The sequence below is a fragment of the Ahaetulla prasina genome, chromosome 1 (assembly GCF_028640845.1).
Source record: "Ahaetulla prasina isolate Xishuangbanna chromosome 1, ASM2864084v1, whole genome shotgun sequence".
Classification (NCBI taxonomy): Eukaryota; Metazoa; Chordata; class Lepidosauria; order Squamata; family Colubridae; genus Ahaetulla; species Ahaetulla prasina.
Window position 1 is genome coordinate 117,358,462 of NC_080539.1, and position 25,592 is coordinate 117,384,053.

At 38.5% G+C, this 25,592-nt stretch overlaps 1 protein-coding gene across 1 annotated transcript in view; it reads left to right on the top strand.

Moving 5' to 3' along the window:
• Window positions 1-12,453: 12,453 nt before the first annotated feature.
• The window catches only part of LOC131194159 (protein FAM133-like), a gene marked incomplete at its 3' end in the record, with an annotated part of 44,516 nt that continues 31,377 nt past the window's right edge, over window positions 12,454-25,592 (top strand). Inside the window, exon 1 of the mRNA XM_058174892.1 lies at window positions 12,454-12,604. Within this exon, the coding sequence (XP_058030875.1) occupies window positions 12,454-12,604 (151 nt within the window). The remainder of the gene's footprint in view (window positions 12,605-25,592) is intronic.

Here is a 25,592-nt window from a genome sequence, read left to right on the forward strand (position 1 = left end):
CTAAGGAACTGAAGGCCTCTTTTGCATTAGCAAACATCGGTATTCATGAGATCACTATCAGGAAAATACTGAACAACAATGCCAAGCATGGTAGAGTTGCAAAAAGAAAGCTGCTACTTTGCAAGAAGAACATAGCTGCCCACTTACAATTTGCAAAACCACAGAAGGCTATTGGAAGAATTTTCTGTGGATGGATGAGACCAAAATAGAATTTTTCAGCTTCAGCTAAAAATATTATGTTTGGCAAAAGGCAAAAACTGCATTCCAGCACAAGAATCTTATCCCATCTATGGTGGTGACAGAATCCTGTTTCAGGCCTGCTTTATTACCTCTAGACCAAAATGGTTTTCCCATCATTGAATTCTGAGCGGTACCAGCAAATTATACAGAAAAACATCGGAGTATTTCTCTGTGAGAGAAGTTCAAGAGAAAGTGGATCATGGAGCAAGCCCATGACCCAAAACACGTAAGTCATACAACCGAAGAATACACTAGAAAGTTAATGTTTCCAAATGGCCAAGTCAAAGCGCAGACCTTAACCCTATAGAAATATGGTGGCAGGACCTGAAAGCAGCCAGTTCATGTGATGAATCCCATCAGCAACTCTCTCTTGAAGCTGTTCTCTAAGATGGAATGGGCTAAAAATCCTGATGTGCAAGATTGATCAACTGTTATTGAAAATGTTTTGTTGCAGTTATTGCTACTAAAGGTGAGTATACAACTTTTGCCACATATCAATATACAGCTTTGGATCATTTCCCTCAATAAATACATGGACGTAGTTTTTACTTACTTGTTGAATTAGGTTCTCTTTTATCTAGTTTGACAGATCACATTTTAGAACATTCAAACATTTATGCATAAACTGAACATTCAAAAGGTTTCACAAATTTTTAAGCACCACAGCGGATAAGTTCCTACATTTACGAGAGAATCAGCTTCTTTTATAAGAATTGCATTAGGTATTACTTTATTCTTATGTAAGTGGAGGGTTTTTTTCTTGCTTCAGTTCTCTCTGTCTATTTATAACAACACTGAAGGAAAGAGGTCTAGAAAAAAATGAGCAAATGTGGAGAAAATTGCTGTTTCTTTGATGTTACTGTCAAAGCTAAAAGGGAGGAGTCGAAGTGACCATCCTTTTTTCAGTTGTTTCAAAGAGCTTGTGATTGGGAAGCAAATACACAGATCACAACTGAGTTAAGGGTTGAAATCTGTGCTGGTGGGAGAAGAGATTATTGTACTTATTTATTTGCAATATTGCAAGTGTGTTAGATTTATTTCTCCAGGAAAATGTGGTTATCCTGAACTTCTGATTCCAGAAATTTCTTAACAGAAATTGTAAAATTACTTCAGAGGTACAAACACACACACACACACACACACACACACACATGCACACACATATGTATGTATCAGTGGGGATAATGACTCACAAAGCAATTCACACACAGATGTAGGTTGTGATCAACCTACAATCAAGTGCACCTCTTCTGGATGTTGCCAGTTATAGACAAAAGACAATTCCAAAATCATGACTTTCAGACTTCATATCACTTATGCCGTTACGTTGTGAATTGATAAAAGAAGCATACTTACCTTAGCATTAACTCTCAGTACTGTTTGTCATGCAGCTGCAATGTGGGATATACTTTTTTGCGTTGTTTAGCTGGTTATCAGTTGTTTCAATAACAGCTTATCCTTGAGAAGACAACGCACAGCTTCCAATTGAGCTTAGATATCTGTTGTGTGTGTGAAATCAATATGGTCGTGGGGGGAGAGGGTCATTTTATTTTATTTCATTTCATTTCATTTCATTTGCATAGGTGGATATAGACATTGGACTGTTTGGTTTGCTCCATAATTGCACTAGCTTGTGCTGTATGTTTATCTTTGCTTTTCACTTAGTAATTTTGGAACACCCAGTCTGTTACCTGAACATGCAATAGAACAGGGGTCTCCAACCTTGGCAACTTTAAGATTTGTGGACTTCAACTCCCAGAATTTCTCAGCCAGCTTTGCCAGAGTTGAAGTCCACAAGTCTTAAAGTTGCCAAGGTTGGAGACCCCTGCAATAGAAGAGGGTGGTGTATTCTCCCTGCCACCATCTGATCCCAAATATAGATTTTCTCAGTGCTCGGCATACATAAGGATGGGTTTCGGATATACACGAAGAAGCAACCTGAGACATTGTTTGAGTTACTGCCAATGCCTGTAATGCCTTTTACCTAAAGCAGCGATGCTGAATCTGTTGTGTCAAAATTGCTCTCAGTCTTGCACTGCGAAGCAGTATCCTGAATCAATGCAGCCTTAGAAACATCATATTTAAGATTTCAAAATGTAGTGCAAGAAAAAGATGAAGATTTGGAACTAGTGATGGCAGAAATCTTAGCTGAAGTATTAGATAGAGACAAGGAGGAAATGTTAAAGGAGATGGACGACGTTTATAGGGTCAGCACGAGTTATGCGAGAAGAAACAAACTCCCAAAAGAGGTCCACATTCGATTTACAAGAAGGAAAGTGCGAGATATTATATATAAAATATCCAGAGAAGAAATAATAACACATAAAGGTAAAGAAATTCAGATTCTTAAGCAAATCCCAAGAAGAGTAAGGGAGCAGAGAAAGGATTATAAATTTCTGGCGACTGAGTTGAATAAACGAAACATTTTATTTCGATGGCTGATTCCAGAAGGGATGTTGGTTACTTGGGAGGAAAGGACAATTAAAATAGATACGCTTGAAAAAGCTCAGGATTTTTTTAAACAACTGGTGGGGTCAGAAGACCAAAATAGCAAAGAAGATTTAGAGCTAAATCCCCAAAGAAGGCAAGACCAACTAAAAAATAAACACAAAGAACAAGAAGAAATAGATACTAATCAACAACAAACAGAAAGGGATATAAGAGCAATCAGAAGACAAAAAGCGAAAGATAACTAGGGCTATGGAAAAGGAGGTGAAACTCTTATCCATCAACATAAATGGACTAAATTCAATGACAAAAAGGAAAAGGATTTTTGCAAATTTAATAAAACAAAATGTAGATATTATATGCTTACAGGAAACACATATTCTAAAAACTGATGAAAAATATTTAAATTGCCCCAAATTAGGGAGGCTGTTTACAGCTTCTGCAGATCAGGAGAAAAAGAAAGGAATAGCGGTGTACATTAAGGAAGAGATAGAGGCAAATTTAATATTTGAAGACCCTAAAGGAAGAATTTTGGCAATAGAAATACAGATAAATTTTAAAAAAATCCTATTAGTGGTAATTTATGCCCCCAATGACAATCAAAGTGAATTTTATAAAGCCCTATATGACAAAATTATTGAATTAGAAAAGGAAAACATTTGTATCATAGGCGATTTCAATGCGATATCAAATTATCAAAAAGACTACAACGGGGGGAATAAGAAAGTGGGGGAAAAAAGAGAGCTACCAAAAATATTTGTAGAAATGACTAAAGAATTAAATTTAATAGATATATGGAGAATACTAAACTCAGAAAAAAGACAATTTACCTTTTATTCAAACCCCCATAAATCTTGGTCACGCATTGATATGGCATGGATGAGTGGAGATCTAGTAGAAGAAGTGGCAGAAGTAGAAATCTTATTGAATTCATGGGCAGACCACAACCCACTTAAAATTAGCTGGAAGGGGGGGGGGAAAGCCAAGGAGAAGATGGACACTAAATACTCAATTATTGAAAGATGAGGAATTTACCAAGAAAATTAAGGAAGAACTAAATTTTTATTTTAAAGAAAATAATAATCAATATACATCGACCCAAAACCTATGGGATACTATGAAAGCTGTGATTCGGGGAGTTATAATATCCTTTACTGCAAAAAAGAACAAAGAAAAATATGCCCAACAAAATAATATACTTCAAACAATTAAAAAATTAGAGACTAACCTACAGAATAACCCATTAAATTCTCAACTACAAGAACAACTGATTCTCTATAAACACAAACTCAATTTAGTTGAGCAAGAAGAACTGGTCAGAAATCTGAAAGCAACCAAACAAATACACTTTGAACAAGCAAATAAACCAGGAAGATGGCTCTCTTATAAACTCAAAAAAGAGAGAGAGAAAAGAACCATCTACCAATTACAAGATGAAAACGGAGAAAACCAATATAAAATAGAAAAGAAAAAAGAGATTGCACATAAATATTTTGAAGATCTCTATAAGAAAGAAAAAATAGATGAGGAGCAGATTAGGAACTATCTAAGGGAAAAAAGAACTCGAGAAATAAAAGATGAACTGAAAGAAATGCTGACTAAGGATATAACTATGATGGAATTAAATCAAGCAATTAGATCCCAGAAAAGTAGTAAAACACCAGGCCCTGATGGTTTTCCAGCAGAATTCTATAAGACAATAGAAGAACAAATAGGACCAATAATGGTTGATTTATTTAATGAGGTATTAACATCAGCTAAAATGCCGGATACATGGAGGGAAACACTAATTTGGCTAATCCCAAGGAGGATACGGATCCTAGGCTGATACAAAATTATAGACCAATCTCTCTGTTAAATGTAGATTATAAAATATTTGCTACTATTATCGCCAATAGATTAAAGAAAATTTTGAATGATTATATACACTCAGACCAAAATGGATTCCTTCCAGACAGACAAATTAGAAACAATTTAAGAATAATTATGGATAGTTTGGAATACTATGAAGCTCACCCAGAGAAACAGGTAGCCCTTGTTTTCTTGGACGCCCAAAAAGCATTTGACAATCTCAATTGGCAATTTATGATTCAACAAGTATATGATATGAATTTTGGCACCAAATTTGAGAATATTATAACAGCAATATATTCGATACAAAAAGCAAAAATTATAATCAATGGAGAAAATACCCAAACTTTAAATATAGAAAAAGGAGTTCGACAAGGCTGCCCCCTATCCCCTCTGCTCTTCATACTTTCATTAGAAGTATTACTAGAACGAATTAGACAAAATCCAGAAATAAAAGGATTGAAAATCAGAAGTGAAGAATATAAACTGCAAGCATTTGCAGATGATTTGGCTTTTATCATTGAAGAACCACTAGAGACGACAAGCACTAATTAAGGAATTAGAAAGATATGGAACTGTAGCAGGGCTGAAAATTAATAGACAGAAAACAAAACTTCTACCAAAAAATTTAACAGAACCACAAACAATAGAACTGGAAAGATCACTTGGACTTCAAACAACAAGAAAAATCAAATACTTAGGGATATGGTTGTCAGCACATTGCAAAGCAATAAAGGAGAATAATTACAACAAATTATTACAAGAAACAAAAAAAGATTTAGAATTGTGGAAGAAGATGCAGCTGTCACTATTAGGAAGAATAGCAGCCGTAAAGATGTCTATACTACCAAAATTCCTATATTTGTTTCAGACTGTTCCAGTCAAATTAGAAAAGACCTTTTTTAATGACCTTAATAAAACAATTGGAAAATTTATTTGGCAGGGGAAAAAACCTAGAATAAAATGAAATATTTACAAGATATGAAGAGCAGAGGAGGATTCGGATTACCAAATTGGGAATTATATTATAGTGCAGCAACACTAGTTTGGTTAAAAGACTGGATCAATTTAAAGAATAAAAGAATACTAACTATAGAAGGCCACGACCTACAGAGAGGTGGCATGCCTTTCTGTGGGAAACAGGCCATACGAAACAAAAGTATTTCCACAGACATTTGATTAGAGATTCCCTAATAAACAATTGGATTAAAGTTAAAAAGAAACACTATATAAAAATCCCAATCTGGCTATCCACAATGGAAGCAATGATTCACCCAAATAATTTAGATTTGAATAAAATGCTAAAATATAAAGATCTATTAGATATTCATGGAAAATTAAAAACACTACAGGACCTCCAAGAACAAGGACTACGGGTTGACTGGTGGGCCTATCTTCAGTTACAAAATCGATACAAACAAGATATAAAAGAATATGGAATATATCTTAAACCACAGCAATTAGATAAAATTTTACTAGGGCCAGACAAAAAAAATATTACCCAAATTTATAAATATTTGCTAGAAGTAGAATTGGAAGAAGAAGTAGTGAAAGGATGTATGATCGCATGGGGTCAAAATATTGGACATAATATAAATTTATCAGATTGGGAGAAAATATGGAACAGAAATTATAAACTAACCAAATCAGCAGCATACAAAGAAAATGCATATAAAATGTTCTATAGGTGGCACCTGCCCCCTTCGAGATTAGCGAAAATGTATCCCAAAATGTCTCCCATATGCTGGAAATGTAAAAATAAAGAGGGAACATATTACCATATGTGGTGGTCTTGCCCCGAAGCACGTAAATATTGGTTAAAAATTAAAAAGTGGCTACAAGAAATCACGAATGAACAATTGGATCTAGAACCCGAACTTTTTTTATTGGGGATCTTTAAAAAAAAATACGTGAAGAGTATAAAATATTTAATACTACATATATTAACTGCTGCTAGGATGGCCTTCGCTCAATGTTGGAAACAGCCATGTGTGCCCACAGAGAGACTTATTGTACAAAAGATTATGAATTGCACAGAAATGGACAAACTAACTTTGAGTCTGAAGGATAAGGAGACATCAGTATTTTATGGTATATGGGAACGGTGGTATGGATGGATGGAAAGGAGATAGGAATATTTAGTTACTAAACATAATCAATAGATAAAATAAGAACACAAATATGTATAATTTAATGTTTGTCATTATTGCATGGATTATTATTAGATGAAAAACACCACAAATAAGCTGTTAAATGATAATAAGCCTTTTTTCCCCCTTTTTTAATGTTTTTAATGTAAAAAAGTTTAATAAAGTTTTTTTTAAAAAAAAGAAACATTTCTTTCAGCTCTTATTTTTCTCCCCTCTCCATCCGCCTTCAAAAATGGGGGAACAGCTTAGCAAAGCGTTTCCAGGCCTTTGTTATCTGCTGCACAAAAAACATGAGGATACTTATTTTTTACGAACGAAGGTGAATATACGTTTCCCAGGATAATGTTGCAGGATCCAATCTGGGTCAGTCACTATGATCAGAGGTTTTGTCTTCTGAGCTTTCAGACCCATGCTGGAGCCCATCTTCAGGAAACTTCTTTCTAGCAGAGTGTGTCCCTGAGGATGGGCTCCAGCATGAGTCCGAAAGCTCGGAAGACAAAACCTCTGGTCCCGGTTACCGACTCAGAATGGATCCTGCATAGTTATTTTTCTTCAGTTGCTGTGCAGGACATAAAAAATGTATCCACACATTTAACCCTCTGCAAAAGAAAGGGACTGGTTTTCAGGTTGTTAAGTGGAGCATATTTTTGCTACTACTGTAGTTGGCTTTTTCAACAGTATTTTTGGGGCATTGAAGCTTCACATGCATAACAGACAGGATGAATTGTTTTTGCCTGATATCCAAATATCTGAGTCTTCTTGAGTATGCAAATTGTTGTGTCTGCACCCCCCACCCGAGCCGGGCCCCCTGACAGAAAGTGATTCAGAAAGTGAGGGGGAAAGGCCATCAGGACTTACCTCTGGAGCACCGGCTTCCCTGGCTCAGTTCCAGGAGCCAGAGGCAGGCCAGGTGGAAGAGATAACGAGGCCTCCGTCCCCTGACTTTTTCCCCCCCCAGGCCACACCTCCAGACCCAGCTGATGGCAATCAGGCCCGGCTGGATCCTAGGTTTCATAGGCAGGAGAGGCGCTCTCACAGAGAGGGACTCCTCAGGGTGCCATCAGCTAGGCAGTGCCGTCTGGCGACACCCAGGGGAAGGGCCTTCTCTGTGGGGGCTCCCACCCTCTGGAACGAACTCCCCCCAGGACTTCGTCAACTTCCGGACCTCCGAACCTTCCGTCGCGAGCTCAAAACACATTTATTCATCTGCGCAGGACTGGATTAGATTTTAAATTTATATGGGATTTTAATGGGTTTTATTATTTATTATTTATATTGCTTTTTAATAATCTGGCTATGTAGAATAAGTTTTTTAATTGTTATTTTAATCTGTATTTATATGTATTTTTACTTGCCTGTGAACCGCCCTGAGTCCCTAGGGAGATAGGGCGGTATATAAATGTGATTAAATAAATAAATAAATAAACAACAGAAGCAGGGGTGGGGCAGGCCTAGGAAGTGCTGAGTCATGGAGCCACACCCCACAGGATATAAAAGCAGCAAGGGCGAGCAAATCAACTGCTTAGAGGGAGAGAATTAGAGCTGAAGTCCTGTTTGTTCCTGGTTTCCTGGCTGACTCATCGGCATCAAGAGATAACAGAGACACTTGGCAGACGCTCGCTAGTTTGCTACCAGAGCTGATAGTTGCCGGCTAAGTCAGCGCTCGTGTCTCCCAGACTGCGGAGGGGAACAGAACACAAATTCTGATATATGTCCTTTGCATACATTTGATCACTTTTTATTTTGGTACACATATTAATCCATTATACACATACACATATTCACAAACACACATAGTAAAATAAGCCACACTTTACACTTCTTTTTGAAAGTACCTCCATCCTCCAAATCTGAGTTTCTTGGTGCAGACTGTTATCCCCATTCCTTATTTTCTTATTCTGATTTTTCCGACATAGCTAAAGATTTAGAGCCCTGGGATATTGGTCCTCTGAGATAGGCCAGGCCTTGAAGTAAAGTAGAATAACAGAATCCTGAAAATTTGTCTCAGATTTCTTTCTGACCCAACATCATGAGGAGTTAATTTGATTTTTTCCTCACACTTCTCTCATTCTCATGGCTGCCTAATTTTTTTCTGATAACGCCTCTTAACAGCACACTTAATCCTTCTCTATTTTCAAAATCAATTCTACATTCCTTCATATACAATTTGCTTCAGTAAATAGTCCTCAATTTACAACTGCAGTGAGTCCAAAATTTATGTTGTTAAGTGAGAAATTTGTTGAGTGAGTTGTGCCCATTTTACGACTTTTCTTGACACATTTGTTATGTGAATCACTGCAGCTGTTAAATTAGTAACACGGTTGTTAAGTGAATCTGGTTTTCCCATTGACTTTGCCTGTCAGAAGGTCACAAAAGGCGATCACATGATCCCAGGACACTGCAACCATCATAAATGTGAGTCAGTTGTCAAGCATCTGAATGTAAATCACGTGACCATGGGGATGCTACAATGGTCACAAGTGTGAAAAACGGTCATAAGTCACTTTTTCAGTGATGTTGTAACTTCAAACAGTCACTAAATGAACTATTGTAAGTCAAGGACTACTGTAGAATATGGTAAAAAACAACAACCCTGAGATAAGCTATAACAAACAAATATCTATTTTTCTTTGTTGCAGGTTTTATTTGTAGGGAGGTATTTATGTAATGGATAAGTGCTCTGTGGTCTTAAACATGGTGGGCCATACAGAACCTGCAGATAGTTTGACTCTGTCCAATGTTCTGTGGAAAATCTTGCTTGCCTTTGAATACCAGTTGGCTAGGTTGCTGCAGTCGCTGATATCACGAACCAAATAAAAATACAGGCAGTCCTTGATTTATGACCACAATTGAAACTGGGATTTCTGTCATAAGTCGGTACAATTGTAAAGCAAATGTCCTGTGACCAGACCTGATTTTAATCACCATTTTTACCATGGTGGTTAAAGGAATCACTGCAATCATTAAGTTAATCATAGGCTCGTTATGTGAATCTCGCCTCCCCAATTGATTTTGCTTGTTGGAAGTCAGCCGGAATGGTCACAAATTGTCATCACATTGCAGTAAGATGCTGCAACCATTGTAAATGTGAGCCAGTTGCCAAGCACCTGAATTGTGTTTGTGTGATTGTGGGGGCGGTGTGATAGCTGTAACTTTGGGGATGCATCGTAAGTCACTTTTTTCCAGTTCACCATGTGGTGAACTGTTATAAAACAAATGGTTGTAAGTTGAGGACTGCCTGTAACTCAGCTTGAAGTAATCAGGACCAGGTTGTTCTAATGCACAGGGTCATCCTTCCCCTCACAGCATTATGTATGTGGTGTTTTTTTTGTCACAACAGTATACACAAGCATCAACATAAATCAGCAAAATATCATATAAGCATATATATGAGCAAAAGTATGTAATAATTGTATTAATTTGATATAATGAAAGGAAACATTAGGACAGGAACAGTAGGCACTTTTGTGCTCTTATGCACGCCCCTTATAGTCCTCTTAGGAATAGGGTGAGGTCAATGGTAGACAGTTTTTGGTTAAAGCTTTTGGGAGTTTGAGAAGAGACCACAGAGTCAGGCAGTGTGTTCCAAGCGTTGACAACTCTGTTACAAAAATCATATTTTCTGCAATCAAGAGTGAAGCGGTTAACATTAAGTTTGAATCTATTGTTTGCTCTTGTATTATTGCTATTGAAGCTGAAGTAGTCTTAACAGGAAAGACATTGCAATAGATGATTCTGTGTGTTAAACACAGGTCTTGTCGGAGTCGGCGGAGTTCTAAGTTTTCTAATCCCAGGATTTCAAGTCTGGTGGTGTAAGGTATTTTGTTGTTTTTCAGAGGAGCGGAGAACTCTTCTTGTAAAATATTTCTGGACACGTTCAATTGTATTAATGTCAGAGATGTGTGGGTTCCAGACAGATGAGCTGTATTCAAAAATAGGTCTAGCAAATGTTTTGTATGCTCTGGTTAGTAGTGTAGAGTTTTTGGAAAAGAAGCTACGCAAAATTAGGTTTACAACTCTTAGAGCCTTTTTTTACTTTTTTTACTTCTTATACATAATTTTATGCTTCATTTGGATTTCATGGAAAGGAAGCATGTTGCCCCTTCTTGCCCACAAGACCACATATGCCCCACCCAAAACCTCTCAAAAGACTCCACACAGCACAATTCTGAGATGAACATTAGCCACAGGAATTTTCCAGGATCTAGTCTCCTGTCATTTAAATGCCAAACACTTCCATTCTCTCAAGAGGAAAACAGATAATGTGTTTTCTTTGAATGGTCTTACGCTTTTTATTGTCATTTTAAAGCTCCTTTTGGCTACTATTTAATTAATGTATTTGATTTTAATGTGTTGAAACTTTTCACTGAGTTCTTGTTTGCTCTCTTGGAAATTTCAGCAGAAAGGGGAGTTCTAAACATCATTTTAAATAAATAAATGAGAGTGTAATGGACTTTGGACTCTACTCAGCAAAACCCAGAAAAGATTATTCCCCCACACTTTCGTTGATAAGATGATTTTGATTTTAAATATTTAGCTTAATTGGCAAAGCATCAAACTCTAGCCAAATATTTGCATTTCATAATATTGTCAAAATTATGTTGATTCCCACCTTCACTATTACTGAGTGTCTTTGGATTTTAAATTAGTGGGTTTGTGTGTGTGTGAAAGTTGACAACACCTCCTATGTCCAATCCAATCACTTCCATGGTCATGGGGTTTTTGGAACTGGATTTGGACATAAAGTCCAAGGCCCTGATTAGTAGAATAAGGAAGCCAGCTCCCTAGTGGCTCACCATGTTTTGAATTGTGACATAGTGTCATCATCTAAAGCAGCTTGGGAAACATTTGAACCTCCAAATGTTGCTGAACTACAACTTCCAGCTGCCTCTGCCCTAATGCCCAATATTGATATAATGGGATACTGGTTCATGTCCACTTTTGAACTACATAGAGAAGAAGGTTCAGGAAATACTGAGGATGATGCTGGAGTCATGTAAAACATTTATTTATCCAGTAATAGCATTTCCTCATCCCTGGGATTTTATTCAGAGGGGAAAGAGCCCAGTTTTCCTTATTTCCCATTTTAAAGTATTCACATACAGTATTTTCCCATTCAGATATAGCAATGGAATTTGGCCTACAGAACTGTGCTACAATAAAACTAAACTGGGGTAAAATCACAAACAATCATGGAATTGAAATACTGAATGACCAAACCATCAGGAACTATCAGGATGAAGCATATAAATATATGGGCATGTTACATTTGGATAACACAAGTATGAACAAGTTAAAAATGTTAAAGATTGTACAAATTGATTATAAATGTAATACAGTCCCCAAAATGAATCATAGAACATATGTAAAAATTATTATGTACCAGTAATGAAAAATTGATGGGAAAATATGGTTGAAAAAGTAGTCAAAAATGAGCAGGGTAGAATATTGTGGGATTTCCATGTACAGACTGATAAAGTCTTGGCTCGTAACACAACAAATACAATTGTGATTGAGAAGAAAGTGTGGATAATTTATGTGGCAATTCCAAGGGATAATAGAACAGAAGACGAAAGAATTGAAGACAATCACAAAGATCTGACAATTGAAACTTAAAAATTATGGCATAAACCAGTTTTGGTGGTCGTAGTGTTTTCCAGCACACTGGGTGTCATACCAAAAAATCTCAGCAATAGAAAATCTATGCCTTAACAAAATTTCCATATGTTTGTTGCAAAAGGCCACCTGACTCTGCTCAAACACTATGACAATGCATTATGATATTCTTGCTTCTTGGGAAAAACTCAATGCATATGAAAGCCAACAATGCATATGCAAGCCAAGACCAGCTAAAGAACTAACAGGAGTGTCAACAGGAGTGCTGATTTACCAACAGCCTATCATGTACTTAAAAGGTGAGGGCTGGGCAGCACAAGCAAAGAACAGCTAATGATTTAAAAGCCAGCCATCAACACACCCTAATCAACATCTAAAAACCCACTTACAACAGGCACTATAAATACCACACAAAAAGCACACACTCTGCTTCAGAGAAGTTCCCTGAATGTGGGCTTCAGCACAAGTTTGAAAGCTCAGAAGATCAAACCTCTGGTCCTGGTGCCTGACTCATATTGGATCCTGCAACATTTTCCTGGGGCATGTATATTTGCCTTCATAAAGAACTAGCAGCTGTGACTTCATATTGTTGTAAACATAATAAGAATTGCATAACAATAGCAGCTTTTATATATATTTCCAACTTCCTCACCTCCTTGAGACCCTTTGATTGAAACTTCTTCCTTATAGTGTATGTAAGGAAATGTAAAGTGACTTTGAGATCATCTTGAACAACATTATCAACATAGTGGACTATTTGAGAAAGAATATATTAATGAAAGTGCAAGCTAACAGAGACCTCTAATAAAAGAGAATGTATGTAGAGCAGGATTGAACAGTGGAGTCCTTGGTGATCTCTGATCTTGGATGTTTGCTTGGACTTTGGACATCTGCAAGCAAACAGCTCAGAGCACACCAAGGGCTTCAGAATTTTCTACTTAAGTCAACAAACTATGAATCACATCCGAAGTACGTGATTGCAGCCATCCATGTATATAGTTATAGTATTCTGTAATCCAAATATTTCAAACAATAGTGATACAACTTCCTGGTATTTGAAATTTAGTTAAGGCTAAAGCTGAATTGATAGCTGATATCACTTTTCTGCCACATTGACTGGACTTTAGCAGCCATATAGTAATCCTAGTTTAGAACAGTTTCCTACTTCCCTGCTCCTAAGTTTGAGTATACCCAAATAACATTTAGTGCAATGCTTCCAGGGGTGAAATCTAATTACTTTCCTTACCAGTTCGGAAGTGCATGTGCCATGTGCGTGTACTTCCTTTGTGCATGTATTGTATGCGCGCGCAGACCTGCGTATGTGCAGAAGGTAAAAAAAACTACTTCCTGGTTAAAACCAGGAAGTAATGATACCCGGGCAGGTGGGCAGAGTTTTGCTTCGCCATCACTACTGGATCGCCGAACCAGCAGCCAGGATCGCTACCGGATCCCGCGATCCGATCCGAACCGGCATTTCATCCCTGCTGGGCTGTTTTCCCTTTGCATTTTGCAGCAAGTTGAAAATGATGCCATTTGAGTTCCTCCTGGCCCCCACAGCACACATTTATGTGCCCATGTGGTTTTGCTGTCCAAACTGTATATATAGTTGACGTGCAATATTCCAACATCTGTCTAACATCATTCACTACTATATGTGAAAAGTGTCCTTCAGTTGGCATGCGCAATGCCGCATCCTCTTTTCCCCCTTTTTCTTTCCCGTTCTATTGGCAAGAACCCCTTTTGGCTATTGTGAAGGGAATTCTGCACTAGGCAGGCTTTAGAAATTCAAGAGCTCAGTTCTCTCAAGTGCATTTTCAATTCTATGCCTTAAACCTGAGATGGGCTAAATTATTTCAGGGCTTAGGCCACTTTGTGACTACTGTTTGACCTTTCAACCATTAGGTGGTAGCAAAGAATCAACATTTTTGAATTTACTGCTTGCTCAAGCACTGATTAAGTTAATTAGTTGAGCACATGAAGAAACATTAAGTAAGATTATATTGACTGAATCTTGATAGAATGCCCCAAATCTTCATTGCCCCTTTTTAAAGAACACAAAGTCAAGATAGGGCTGTTCTGAGCCTCTTTCTTGTGCTTCATTTTTCCCCAGAGCTGAGTATTTGTTTCATATCTCCCACTTCCTTTTGAAGACCAGAGATAAATTCCATACACCTTCCCTAGCCTGCTGTTGTCCAAGTGAGTTGGATTTCCATCCCATAATCAGTGTAGAGGATCAGACTAGATCTCTAAGGTCCTTCCAACATCATGATTCTATGATCTTTACTTAAGGTGGCAATTGCTATGAAGTCCTGGATAAGTTCCCATCTGTAAAGTGGTAAGTTACGTTTAAGTCTCATGTTCCTGTTATGCAGTATGTTTCTAGAGTTGATTTATCCTTCTCTTTTTAAAGGAATTCCTAGGGGAAAAAATAGCACTAGCAATAGCACTAGCACTTAGATGTATACCGATTCTGTGGGCGTGGCTTGGTGGGCGTGGCGTGGCGTGGCGTGGCATGTCACAGTGCTTTACAACCCTCTCTAAGCAGTTTACAGAGACAGCATATTGCCCCCAATATTTTGGGTCCTCTTGACTGGCAGCCTTGAGCCAGTCAAGATCAAACTGCTCTCAGTCAGCAGAATTAGCCTGCAATACTGCATTCAAATCGCTGCGTCACCGTGGCTCTCTGTAGCTGTATATATTTCCTAGGTTCAAGATGTAAGCCTAAATTCTGATTTAGAGTCATCTGAAAGAGTGACGGCTTCCATATAGATGAAGTCTTATCATGCTCCAAAACCAAGAAAGACATGTTAGGACCCTTCTTAGTCTTTCCTTTATTGTTCCTCCCCTATAAACCAAATTAAATCAGACTACTTGTACCATAAACATGTACAACTAGGAAGGACCCACTTTCATCCTTTTTCTCCCACACAAATTATCTAACCTGTGTTGTCTTTTGTTACTCTGGCACGCACTTCCTCCCTCCTGTTAATCCTGACAACCTTCTATCACAGGTGTCTTATTGCTTTTACTTTCCTGCAAGATTGGAGGTAAAGAACTCATTTTTCATCACTGAAATGGAGGTATCAAGGTTGAATGAGGCAGGAGGGGAAACTAATAATTCATTGTAGTGCGTTGCCTCTGGTTTTATTGTGGCTTTTGGAATTTAATTAAAGGTTTTATTACCTGCCTTGTTTTATGGGCCATAACTAGTCTGTAGCTTAACAAAATCAGGCAAGAACATTTTAAAGAGTGTGTGCATAGTTTGTTGCAGGCTAGCTGTTAGTTAATTTGTCAGTGCTGAGACTGAAAATGCATAGGGACATTTGTAGGGACTGCCAAATACTATGGTATATATTTACTAGATTCCACATTGCATTGCCACATCAGTTCCACATCACATCCAATCTATAGAATGGCATGAGGTCTCAAACTATGAATCAGGAGCCTCTAAGGCAGGGGGATCAAACTTGATTTCATTGAAGGCTGCATTAGTGTTTGACCTCGGGAGGACGGAGGGGAGGGCGCGTGGGCAGGATGGGTGTGGCCAGGTCAATGTCACTCGTGTCAGAGGCACCTGTGGTGGTCCGAGCGCTCTGCCAGTGAAAACAGAGCTCCTTTTCACTGGCAGAGGCACCATGGGCCAGTCTTTCGCTGTTTCCAGGGCAGCCCGGCGGGCCACATCTAAGCACACCATGGGCTGGATCTGGCCTGCAAGCCTTTAGTTTGACACCCCTGCTCTAAGAGTTTTCATCTTGCCCAAAAAAGCCTGACCAGGTTTTTTCATTTAAAACAAAAACAAAAACCTTCACAGGTGGTTTTAGAACATCTGATTAGGCTTGTACAGGCAAAGTGAAAGTGTTCGAAACTCACTTGGCGCTTTGATTCTCATTTTGCTAGTATATGTGCGGAGAATGGCTGTGCTGTAGCATTCCCATGATCATGTGATCAAAATTCAGGTGTTTGGCAACTGGCTCATATTTATGATGGTTGCAGTGTCACCAAGTCATAGCCTTCACCTTTTGCAATCTTCTGACAAGTCAATGGGGAAGCCAGATTGACTTAGCAACTGTATTACTAATGGAACGACTGATTCATTTAACAACCAGTTTACTAACTTATCAACTGCAGTGATTCACTTAACAACTGTGACAAGAAAAGTCATAAATTTGGGCAACCCTCACTTAACAACATAAATGTTGGGCTCAGTTGTGGTTGTAAGTTGAGGACTACCTGTTTAAAAAATTCTAGGATACATCAATTTAAATGTTTACATTAAAATGGTGTATTTACGTCTTGTTCAGGGGTGAAATCCAGCAGGTTCTGACAGGTTCTGGAGAACCGGTAGCAGAAATTTTGAGCAGTTCTGAGAACTGGTAGAGGAAATTTTGAGTAGTTTGGAGAACCAGCAAATACCACCTCTGGCTGGCCCCAGAATATGGTGGGAATGAAGATTTTGCAATATCCTTTCCCCTGGAGTGGGGTGGGAATGGAGATTTTGCAGTATCCTTCTGCCACGCCCACCAAGCCACGCCACGCCCACCAAGCCACGCCCACAGAACCGGTAGTAAAAAAAATTGGATTTCACCACTGGTCTTGTTGAACTCTAACATCAATAAAATCAGTTTTATAGGGGCAGCATCACAAATTAATTTATAATTGTACGGGGTTATTGTCAAGCAGAGTTTCCTAAACTGGGAGATGTAAACAGAATTGAGGGATGGTGTGAAGAAAATTTTAGTTGTACACTCAATCCACCTTTCCCAAAGGGTCATTGTATTGTTTCCATTCTTCAGTTGTGTTTATTCTGGTGCTTGGATTCTTAGGGGAGGTGTACACATTATGATTACATGGGATTTAAAAAAAAGGGTTTAGGAACCCCTGCTGTAAAAGAATGTAGAGCTGACCGAGAAGGAGTGCACAAAACATTCAGGGGAATCTTTCAGGAAAAGTTACAGATTCCTGGGAAAAAATGAGAATAAGCATGAGAAAGAAACTCAAAATCACTCCACCTTGATTTTGTCTAGTAGAAGATGAGGCAAAGAGGAACTTGGTCAGGCTTTCAATATTCCTTTATTCTGTCTTACTTCACTCAAAGGCATTCCTGAAATGCCTGCTATGCCGGTTTCTAGACCTGGCCTGTCTCAAAGGAATGGGCAACAAGCTGTCTGGTCTATAATTTCTAGTCACTTCATTCCTTTATTTTTTTTTTAAATGTATGTTTCTTCCTGGTATGTACAGAGCAGTTTAGGAGCATGTGGTTCTCCAGGTTTCTTAAAGGTAAAGGTAAAGTTTCACCACACACATATGTGCTAGTTGTTCCTGACTCTAGGGGGCGGTGCTCATCTCCGTTTCAAAGCCGAAGAGCCAGCGCTGTCCAAAGACGACTCCGTGGTCATGTGGGCGGCATGACTAAAGGCCAAAGGCGCACGGGACGCTGTTACCTTCCCACCGAAGGTGGTCCCTATTTTTCTACTTGCATTTTTTATGTGCTTTCGAACTGCTAGGTTGGCAGAAGCTGGGACAAGTAACGGGAGCTCACCCCATTACACCGCACTAGGGATTTGAACTGCTGAACTGCTGACCTTTCAATCGACAAGCTCAGCATCTCAGCCACTGAGCCACCACGTCCCTTTCTTAGATATGCACGTATTAGCATCTATATCAACCTGAATGATAATTATACCAAATTCGGTCTTTACTAATTGAATGCCTTCTAGAATTCCAATCCAAGAAGATTCCAATTCTGGCTGAGAATTGTAGACCTAAGACATTTGAAAAGCACCAAGTTGAGGAAAGCTGACTTTTACACTATTGTATTGTGTGTGTGTCAACATAAACATATGTACATCCATGAAGCTAAAGGCTCTTATAGTGAGTTAATGGAGTAGGTATATGAACCCTCCTGGTTTTAAATGGCCAAAAGCAGGCTTATTTTTGGAACGCTATGCATTTGTGCTCATCAACTTTAGACCAGCTCTTTACTTCTCTCCCCCCAATATATGTTTATTTAAAGTACAGGGGTTGATATCTTTCTTTTGTCGATCCTTTATAGTTTAGATTTTTGCCCTGCCTGTCCTTGAGTCAGCAGAAAATGACCAAAACAGAATTTACTTCCTGCTGCTGCTGTCGTTAAGTTAGTAACACGGTTGTCTGGCTTCCCTGTTGATTTTGCTAGTTAAAAGGTTGCAAAAGACAATCACATGATCCCAGGGACACTGCAACTGCATAAATATGAACCCATTGCCAAGCATCTGAATTCTGATCATGTGACCAACAGGGCTGCTGCAGCGGTTGTAAATGTGAAAAACGGTTACATTTTGATCACGTGACCATGGGGATGTGTGGGGTTTATTTTTCACAAAACAGTATTAGGTGGATTAGGTTAAGTCCAAGCATAAAAACTCTGTGTTTTAATTAGCCAGAGGGCCTGAAGTCTTGAAAAACACAGCATGTACTCATTTAGGACATTTCAAATATTTCCTCTGTCAGCCCAAGACATGAACACACAAAGCAGACATAGCAGCTTTCCTGCAAGTTGTTTATGATGGGTTCTGATTATGGCAATGGACCTCTGTTCCTTTGAAATAATGTGCAAATTAACCCAAAAGCCTGCCTTGACTTCAGTTTTACACAAAGCTGGCAGTCTTTGCTTCAGAACCATCACATAAGCTTGCAAATGCAGAATCGAATCATCAGACACAGTATTCTTTTCTTGCTGCTTAATATGCACTTGGCATACTATACGAAGAACAAAGACACTTTAATAGTCAGATATCTGGGTATTGTCCATTCTGATTAAGCAGTGTTATAGAAAACATACCAATAACATTATGCGCTTGAATATAAAAAAGGAAATTTTGTAGTACCGTTTATTTCTAAAGACAAATCTATTGTTAAGCACAGTTTCTTATGATGGACTGTAACAATTATCTTAAAGATAATACATTAAGCTTCAAGCAGCATATTTACAAATTAAAATGTTAACAGTACCATTAAGTTTTAAAAGGTATTATAATGCATAATTAATAAGACAGCTGTCTATAGACACTTGTGCCTTGATAAAGGGGATGGTCTTTAAAATATCACAATGTTGTTGAGTGCAATCACAGAAAAATGAAATTAAAGTTCCCAAGTTGCTGCGATTTTTTTAAACCTTAAAGGTGTTGTTAAATCAAGCATGACATTTCTTTGCATTCCAGTCCAGTAGGAGTTCAAACATTACCTCCACATCAAGCAGGTATCTTGAGATCCACTTTGTACCACATGCCATCACTGAGTGTAGTCCTAAATCAAGATCGTCCCGAAAGTGCTTTTTCAGGCGGCAACTGGACTTTCTCGTTTTTTGCTTTGAAGACTTCTTTTTCTTTCGCTTTTCATCCAAGAAGCCTTCTTCGGCTCTGACTGGATGGTGGGGAATGGAAGGATTTATATTCCTTGCAGACAGCTGGTCATTTGCATTTTTTAAGAGAGGCACTGAGGTCACTTGAGGGTTTATTTGTTCTCAGGCTCATCTGAGTAGTGCAAATGGGTGTGGAGCCTTCTTGGCTGCAGGATGTTTTTCTGTCCTGTGTCCCTTTACTGTTGAAGACAGGCGCAGGCTCTGTTGGGGATGAGTCTGTGTTATCACCATCTCAAACTGAAGTGCAGATGGTTCCTGTAATCTGCAATTTTTCTGGAAATCCATTCATACTCCCACACCATTCGAAGAGTGTTCATCCCAAAATGCATCACTGAAAGTCTGTAGAGATTCTCAGCCATCCAGGTCATGGTTGTCCCAAAGGTGCCTTTTCAGGAGGCAACTGGACTTTTTTGTTTTTCCTTTGAAGACGTTTCACTTCAAAGAAAAAACAAGGAGGTCCACTTGCCTCCTGAAAAAGCAGGTTTGGGACAATCATGACCAGGATCAAGATAGTCACTTTTAAAGCCAGAAATTAAAAATATTGATCCTAATCTCAGTTCAAATTAAAATGCTGTTGTCATAGTGAAATAAAATAGTGTTGGGTATTGTACCAAATGGTCTGTTTTTACTTATTAGTTTCCTTTTATTTAAAAGTCACCCTGAGAACTTTCCTGCTGAGGATTACAGTATATACGTGTAATAAGAAGCAAATCCACTAGTTTTCCTTACAGATTTCATATTCTTTGGCCGTTTGCATATTCTGAATCAAACATGTTTCGATTGCCTGCCAAATATATGGCTGATAAATTATTGATGCAACAGAAAATAAAGTACCCAGGATCTAACTTCGAAGCTACAGAAAACCAAGACAAATGGGATCAGTGAAGATACACACACACAAAGGGAAAAAATAGAGCTGCTGGACATATTCTATTGTTCTGCAATAGTGAAAACGAAGTATGACAAGTACATTAAGGGATACCCATGGAGACCAGCTATACTTGTTTGAACTTCCTCTGTGAATTCAATGCACACAAGCAATGTGTTCCCCTGGTTACACCAAGCTAAAGTAAATACATCTTCAAAGGTAAGCCCAGTTTTAATTCTTTCTTCATGGTAGATCTGTTCTCCAACTGTGGTCAGTTTTCCCTGGTTTATGTACATTGAAACAAGTTTGAATAGATGAAATTCCCAGCTTTGCTATAAGGATTTAAGCCAGGTGTCTGTCCAAGCTTTTGATAAAATATGATCGTCATTCCTCTTCTTCATGAACCTTAGAAAAGATAGGCTGTGTATATGTGCAAATGTCTCCTAGAATGGGAGTTGTAAGAACGGCTTGTAGAAAAGCCTAATCATAGCCTGTAAAGTGGTACACTAATATCAATGTGCAGCATAGATAACTCATCAACAGGCTTCAAAAATCTATTTAAATTTATTGTATTGCTGGTGGAATTTTTTAAAAGGAGCAGTTGCCAAACCTGAGAAAGATAAGTGGATCAACTGGTTCAACCTTCATGAAGCAACCATTATGGTCAAGAAAAATTATGTAATTTAATATGCCATACAATATGTACCGGTAGTCCTGGACACAGTTCTGAAAAGGGATATTATAAAGCTGAAAAAGTGCAAAATGGAAGACCAATCAAGATACTGGGGGGCGGGATTGAACCACTCTCCTGGGGAAGAGACTATACACTTATGTTTGCATGTCTCCGACTGTGGAATAATTAACCCTTTTTTAAAAATAGCACATATTCATCTCCTTTCCAGCTCATAAGAAAGGCAGCTTAAAGTAACCCCTAGTCTTTTTTAGACTTAAATAAATGTTTTCCCTCTTCAGCCTCCAAATGGTTTGTGTTGCGACTTGCGGCAGAAGAAATGATGGACTGATGATGGCTCTGCAGAAAATGGGTCCAACGATTGCAGGGGAATGAAAAGCCAGCAAGAAAATTGACTTTGTGATTCCTCTCCAGAAAAGGAAAGGACTTGAGATTGCCAATAAGTGCTCCAGACAGCTGCTCCTTAAAAGGAGGCTTCCAGATAATGTCTCCTGTAGGTTTAGTGTTCTGGGAGAAGAAGGAATAGTCCTCATGCTCAAACTGCAGTGTCTTCTGGTAACCCTTAATGGCTTTTGTTGACATCAGGACTGAAATGGCAATGCTTTATGGATTTGTTTAATGATAAATGATGGACTTTGGGAAGAAAAGTTCAATTGTTGTATTTTAATAGAAGGTGTACTTGTAATGAAGGTAATGTAATGAATAACTTGTAATGAATCACTTCTTTATTTTTTTTTCTTTTTATTTACTATATTCTTACTTTCCTATTTCTCATTTTTTAATTTTTCCTTTTTTCTGCACTTATTTATTTTTATTCTTTTTTTTTTTAGCTTGATTACTTTTGTACTAATATTCCAGGCTTGTATTTTTAAAAAAAGGCTAGCAATTTCTTGAGCAACGTGACAGACTGAACGAGAGAGAGAGTGAGAAATAGACAGAATGAGAGAATGAATGAGTGAAAGAGACAGATAAAATCCCTTGCCTTTCACTTGGCATATGCACCGACAGATTATAGGTATGGGAGTGGAGTCCAGCTTCAAACAGGAGCAAGCACCTCCAAAATAGTGGGCATGATCTCTTCTTCTTTATCCTTGCCTTGGTTGAGTGTGTGTGTTTACCCACAGGTTTAGTGCTTGTTTAAGAGGCAGCTGGACTCTGGTCCAGAGGAATCAGGAGTCAGATGTGGAGCAGAGGTAGGTTTCAGCAGGTTCTGACCAGTTCTGGAGAACTTGTAGTGGAAATTTTGAGTAGATTGGAGAACCAGTAGTAAAAATTCTGACTGGCCCCGCCCCCATCTATTCTCTGCCTCCTGAGTCCCAGCTGATCGGGAGGGAATGGGGATTTTGCAGTATCCTTCCCCTGGAGTCGAGTGGGAATGGAGATTTTATAGTATCCTTCCCCTGCCATGCCCACCAAGCCATGCCACGCCCACCAAGCCACACCCACAGAACCGGTAGTAAAAAAAATTGAAACCCACCATTGGTATAGAGCCTTTAATCTATGAAGTGTGCAGTACAAAACTAAACCTTCCCTCACAAGTTCTTATCTACTTTTGAACATTCCCATCACACCACATACTGAATAAAGGAAAACGATTGATAGTGATTTTTTTTTGCCAGTGCGAGGGAAAACAAAACCAATAAATTTCCCCAATTGTTCAATTTTTTAATAACTTTTTTCCCCTGCCTTTTAGTATTTTGTAAATAGCTCAAGGGGGTGAATATATCCAATTGTGAACTGTATTAAAAATATTTCCTTTTATTAATCCTTAATTTCCCTGTCTTTAGTTTTAATTGCAAATTCCTTCCTTTTACTATTTTCCCCTCCACAAAAGCAAGCCCGTGAAGTGAGTTGGGGTGAAAGAGAGTGACTGGCCTAAAGTCACTCAGGTGACTTTCAGGCCTAAAGTTGGATTCAAACTTCCAGTCTCCTGGTTTCTAGGTTGGAATCTTCACCAACAGACCAAACTGGTTCTCAATTTATTTACATGTTTATTTTTAGGAAGCACAGGAAACCTAGATTTCTCATTTTATTCTTGGTGATTTAAACCTTAAGAAATAGAAGCTTGAAAGTGCTTTGGTTTTTTTTAGCAATCATATGAAACAGTCCTTCTCTCTCTCTCTCTCTCACACACACACACACACACACCACACACACACACAAATTAATTGCAGCTTAATGAACATACAACTGAACATAAACAACTGCTACAAGCACCTGAACTGAACCCAGTTTTTATCACATACAATATACTGTGGTTATTTATGCTTTGAATGTGTGAGGGGGTTAGCCTTGTCCCTGATTAAACATTTTGCAATCATTTATATCTGAATACATTTATAAGCCTTTAAAATTTATATATGTATGCATGTGAATAAGGTGTGGCTAATTTCACATCTCTCTCAAGCCTTTATTGCCATCTGCTGGTGAATTCAGGTTTTGGGAAGGAAAGAGAAGGGACAAGTAAATGGAAATAATAATGGATGATGATAATCAAAAATAGCATCTGAAATGTAAAAGCTTCAGAGACACTAGTAAGCCATATGGAACAATTACCTGTATGATCACATGATGATTTGTTGATCCTAAGGTTTCTAGTTTCAAGCAGTATCTTAACATAGCTGTATGCTTCAAGGAGAAACTGTTCCAATACTAAGAGAAGAGAAGACATCAGCACAACTACTGAAAGCGATACAATGGTTGAAGCTACAATATTAGACCATAATCAAGAGATTGGCCAAAAGCCTAAATATTTATCTGGGCCCCAAATGTTACGAATTTCCTCCATTTAATCAGTTAACATCATACATCATTTTTCCCCACTTGTTAATTTTTGTGAACAATTAAAAATGACTTAGATTTAAGTCATTTAGATTTAGATTTAGATCCTTGCCGATGGACTTTTTTTTCTCTATAACCTCTCAATAGACATTTTAAAATAGTGTGGCAATTTCAAATACATGAACATAGTATCAGTAAAACCATCTTTTAAAATAATACAGGATGGACTTAGAAATCCTTTTCCTTAGGAAAGGACTAAGATGTAAGAATTTTGTTGCTTATGCATTTGAGGATGACTGCCTTGAGCTCAACTTCCTCTAAACTAATGCTTCTCAAAATTTTCAGTCTTAGGATGTGTGAAAATTGAAGTTTACACATCTTAAAGTTGTTAAAATATGGTCAGAATCAACTCCCATAATGTGAATCATTTAAAAAATGTTTTTTCTCTATCTAAAATGGTAAAAGAGTTCCCCTTTACCATTGCAACCCTAGTTTCACGGAACAGCAAATGATAACATCCTGTTCCAGTTACCAAACTGGGCCAAACTGCTAATTTCCTTTTGTGTTGTTGCAAAGCCTGTTGTTGCTTTAGTAATTCTTCCTTCCCTCTTCTCTTTATTTCTTATTGGTAAATACAGCACTATAAATGCACTACCATTAATTTATTACTGGTATTAGAATGCAACTTGATCATCCTCGCGAGGCACTCTAGGTCTGTAAAACAACAGATCTTTCTCACCTGTATTAAATATGTGAAGCCAATAGAATGGAAGGTTGCTATAGATCCGGGATGGCATGTGTGCCACAGGTGGTATGCAGTGCCCTGTCTGTGGGCAATGAACCATTGTCCCAGTTTAGCTCTGCCGCGCATGCACGCGCGCCTCTCCCCAGCCAGCTGATCATCAGGTCTCTGCTGTGCATGCACAGGGCAGGACATGTACGGGAGCCACGGGGCACATATGGGGGCCATGCACACATGTGTGGGGATGGGGTGCATACAGGGCCCGGTGCGCATGCACAGGGGTGTGCAAGGGTTCAGTGTGTGCATGTGCGTGGGTGGGCGCACACATGCATGGGGGTGGGGCACATGCGTGAGAGGTTACATTTTGGGGGTTGTGCATGCTTTGGTACTTGGTCCGGAAAAGGTTAGCCATCATTGCTATAGATAGATTTCAAGGTTCCTCTGCTTCATCTTTCCAGGAATGTTTCCTAGCAACCTGGGTGACCTCATTGGCTGGGAACCTAAGCAGATGAGTTTAACTTGGGAAATGGCTTTATCTTTTTTTCTTGAAAGAAGGAAAATTTTGCTTAAATCTCTTTCACCCCTCACCCAATTTTATTTTAGCCTTTTTTGCCCAGATGGACATAGTGTCAATAGACTGACCAGGAAGGGTTCCTAATTTTACACAGATCACTTTATGCCAGACCATGGCTTAAACCTTCTTATCCTGCTGCTCTGAGTATGTCAAAGCATCTCCTCCTTTCTACCTGCTTTTTATATTTTCTCCCATACCCAGTCCATGAGAAAATTACCCTGGGGGAGATGCC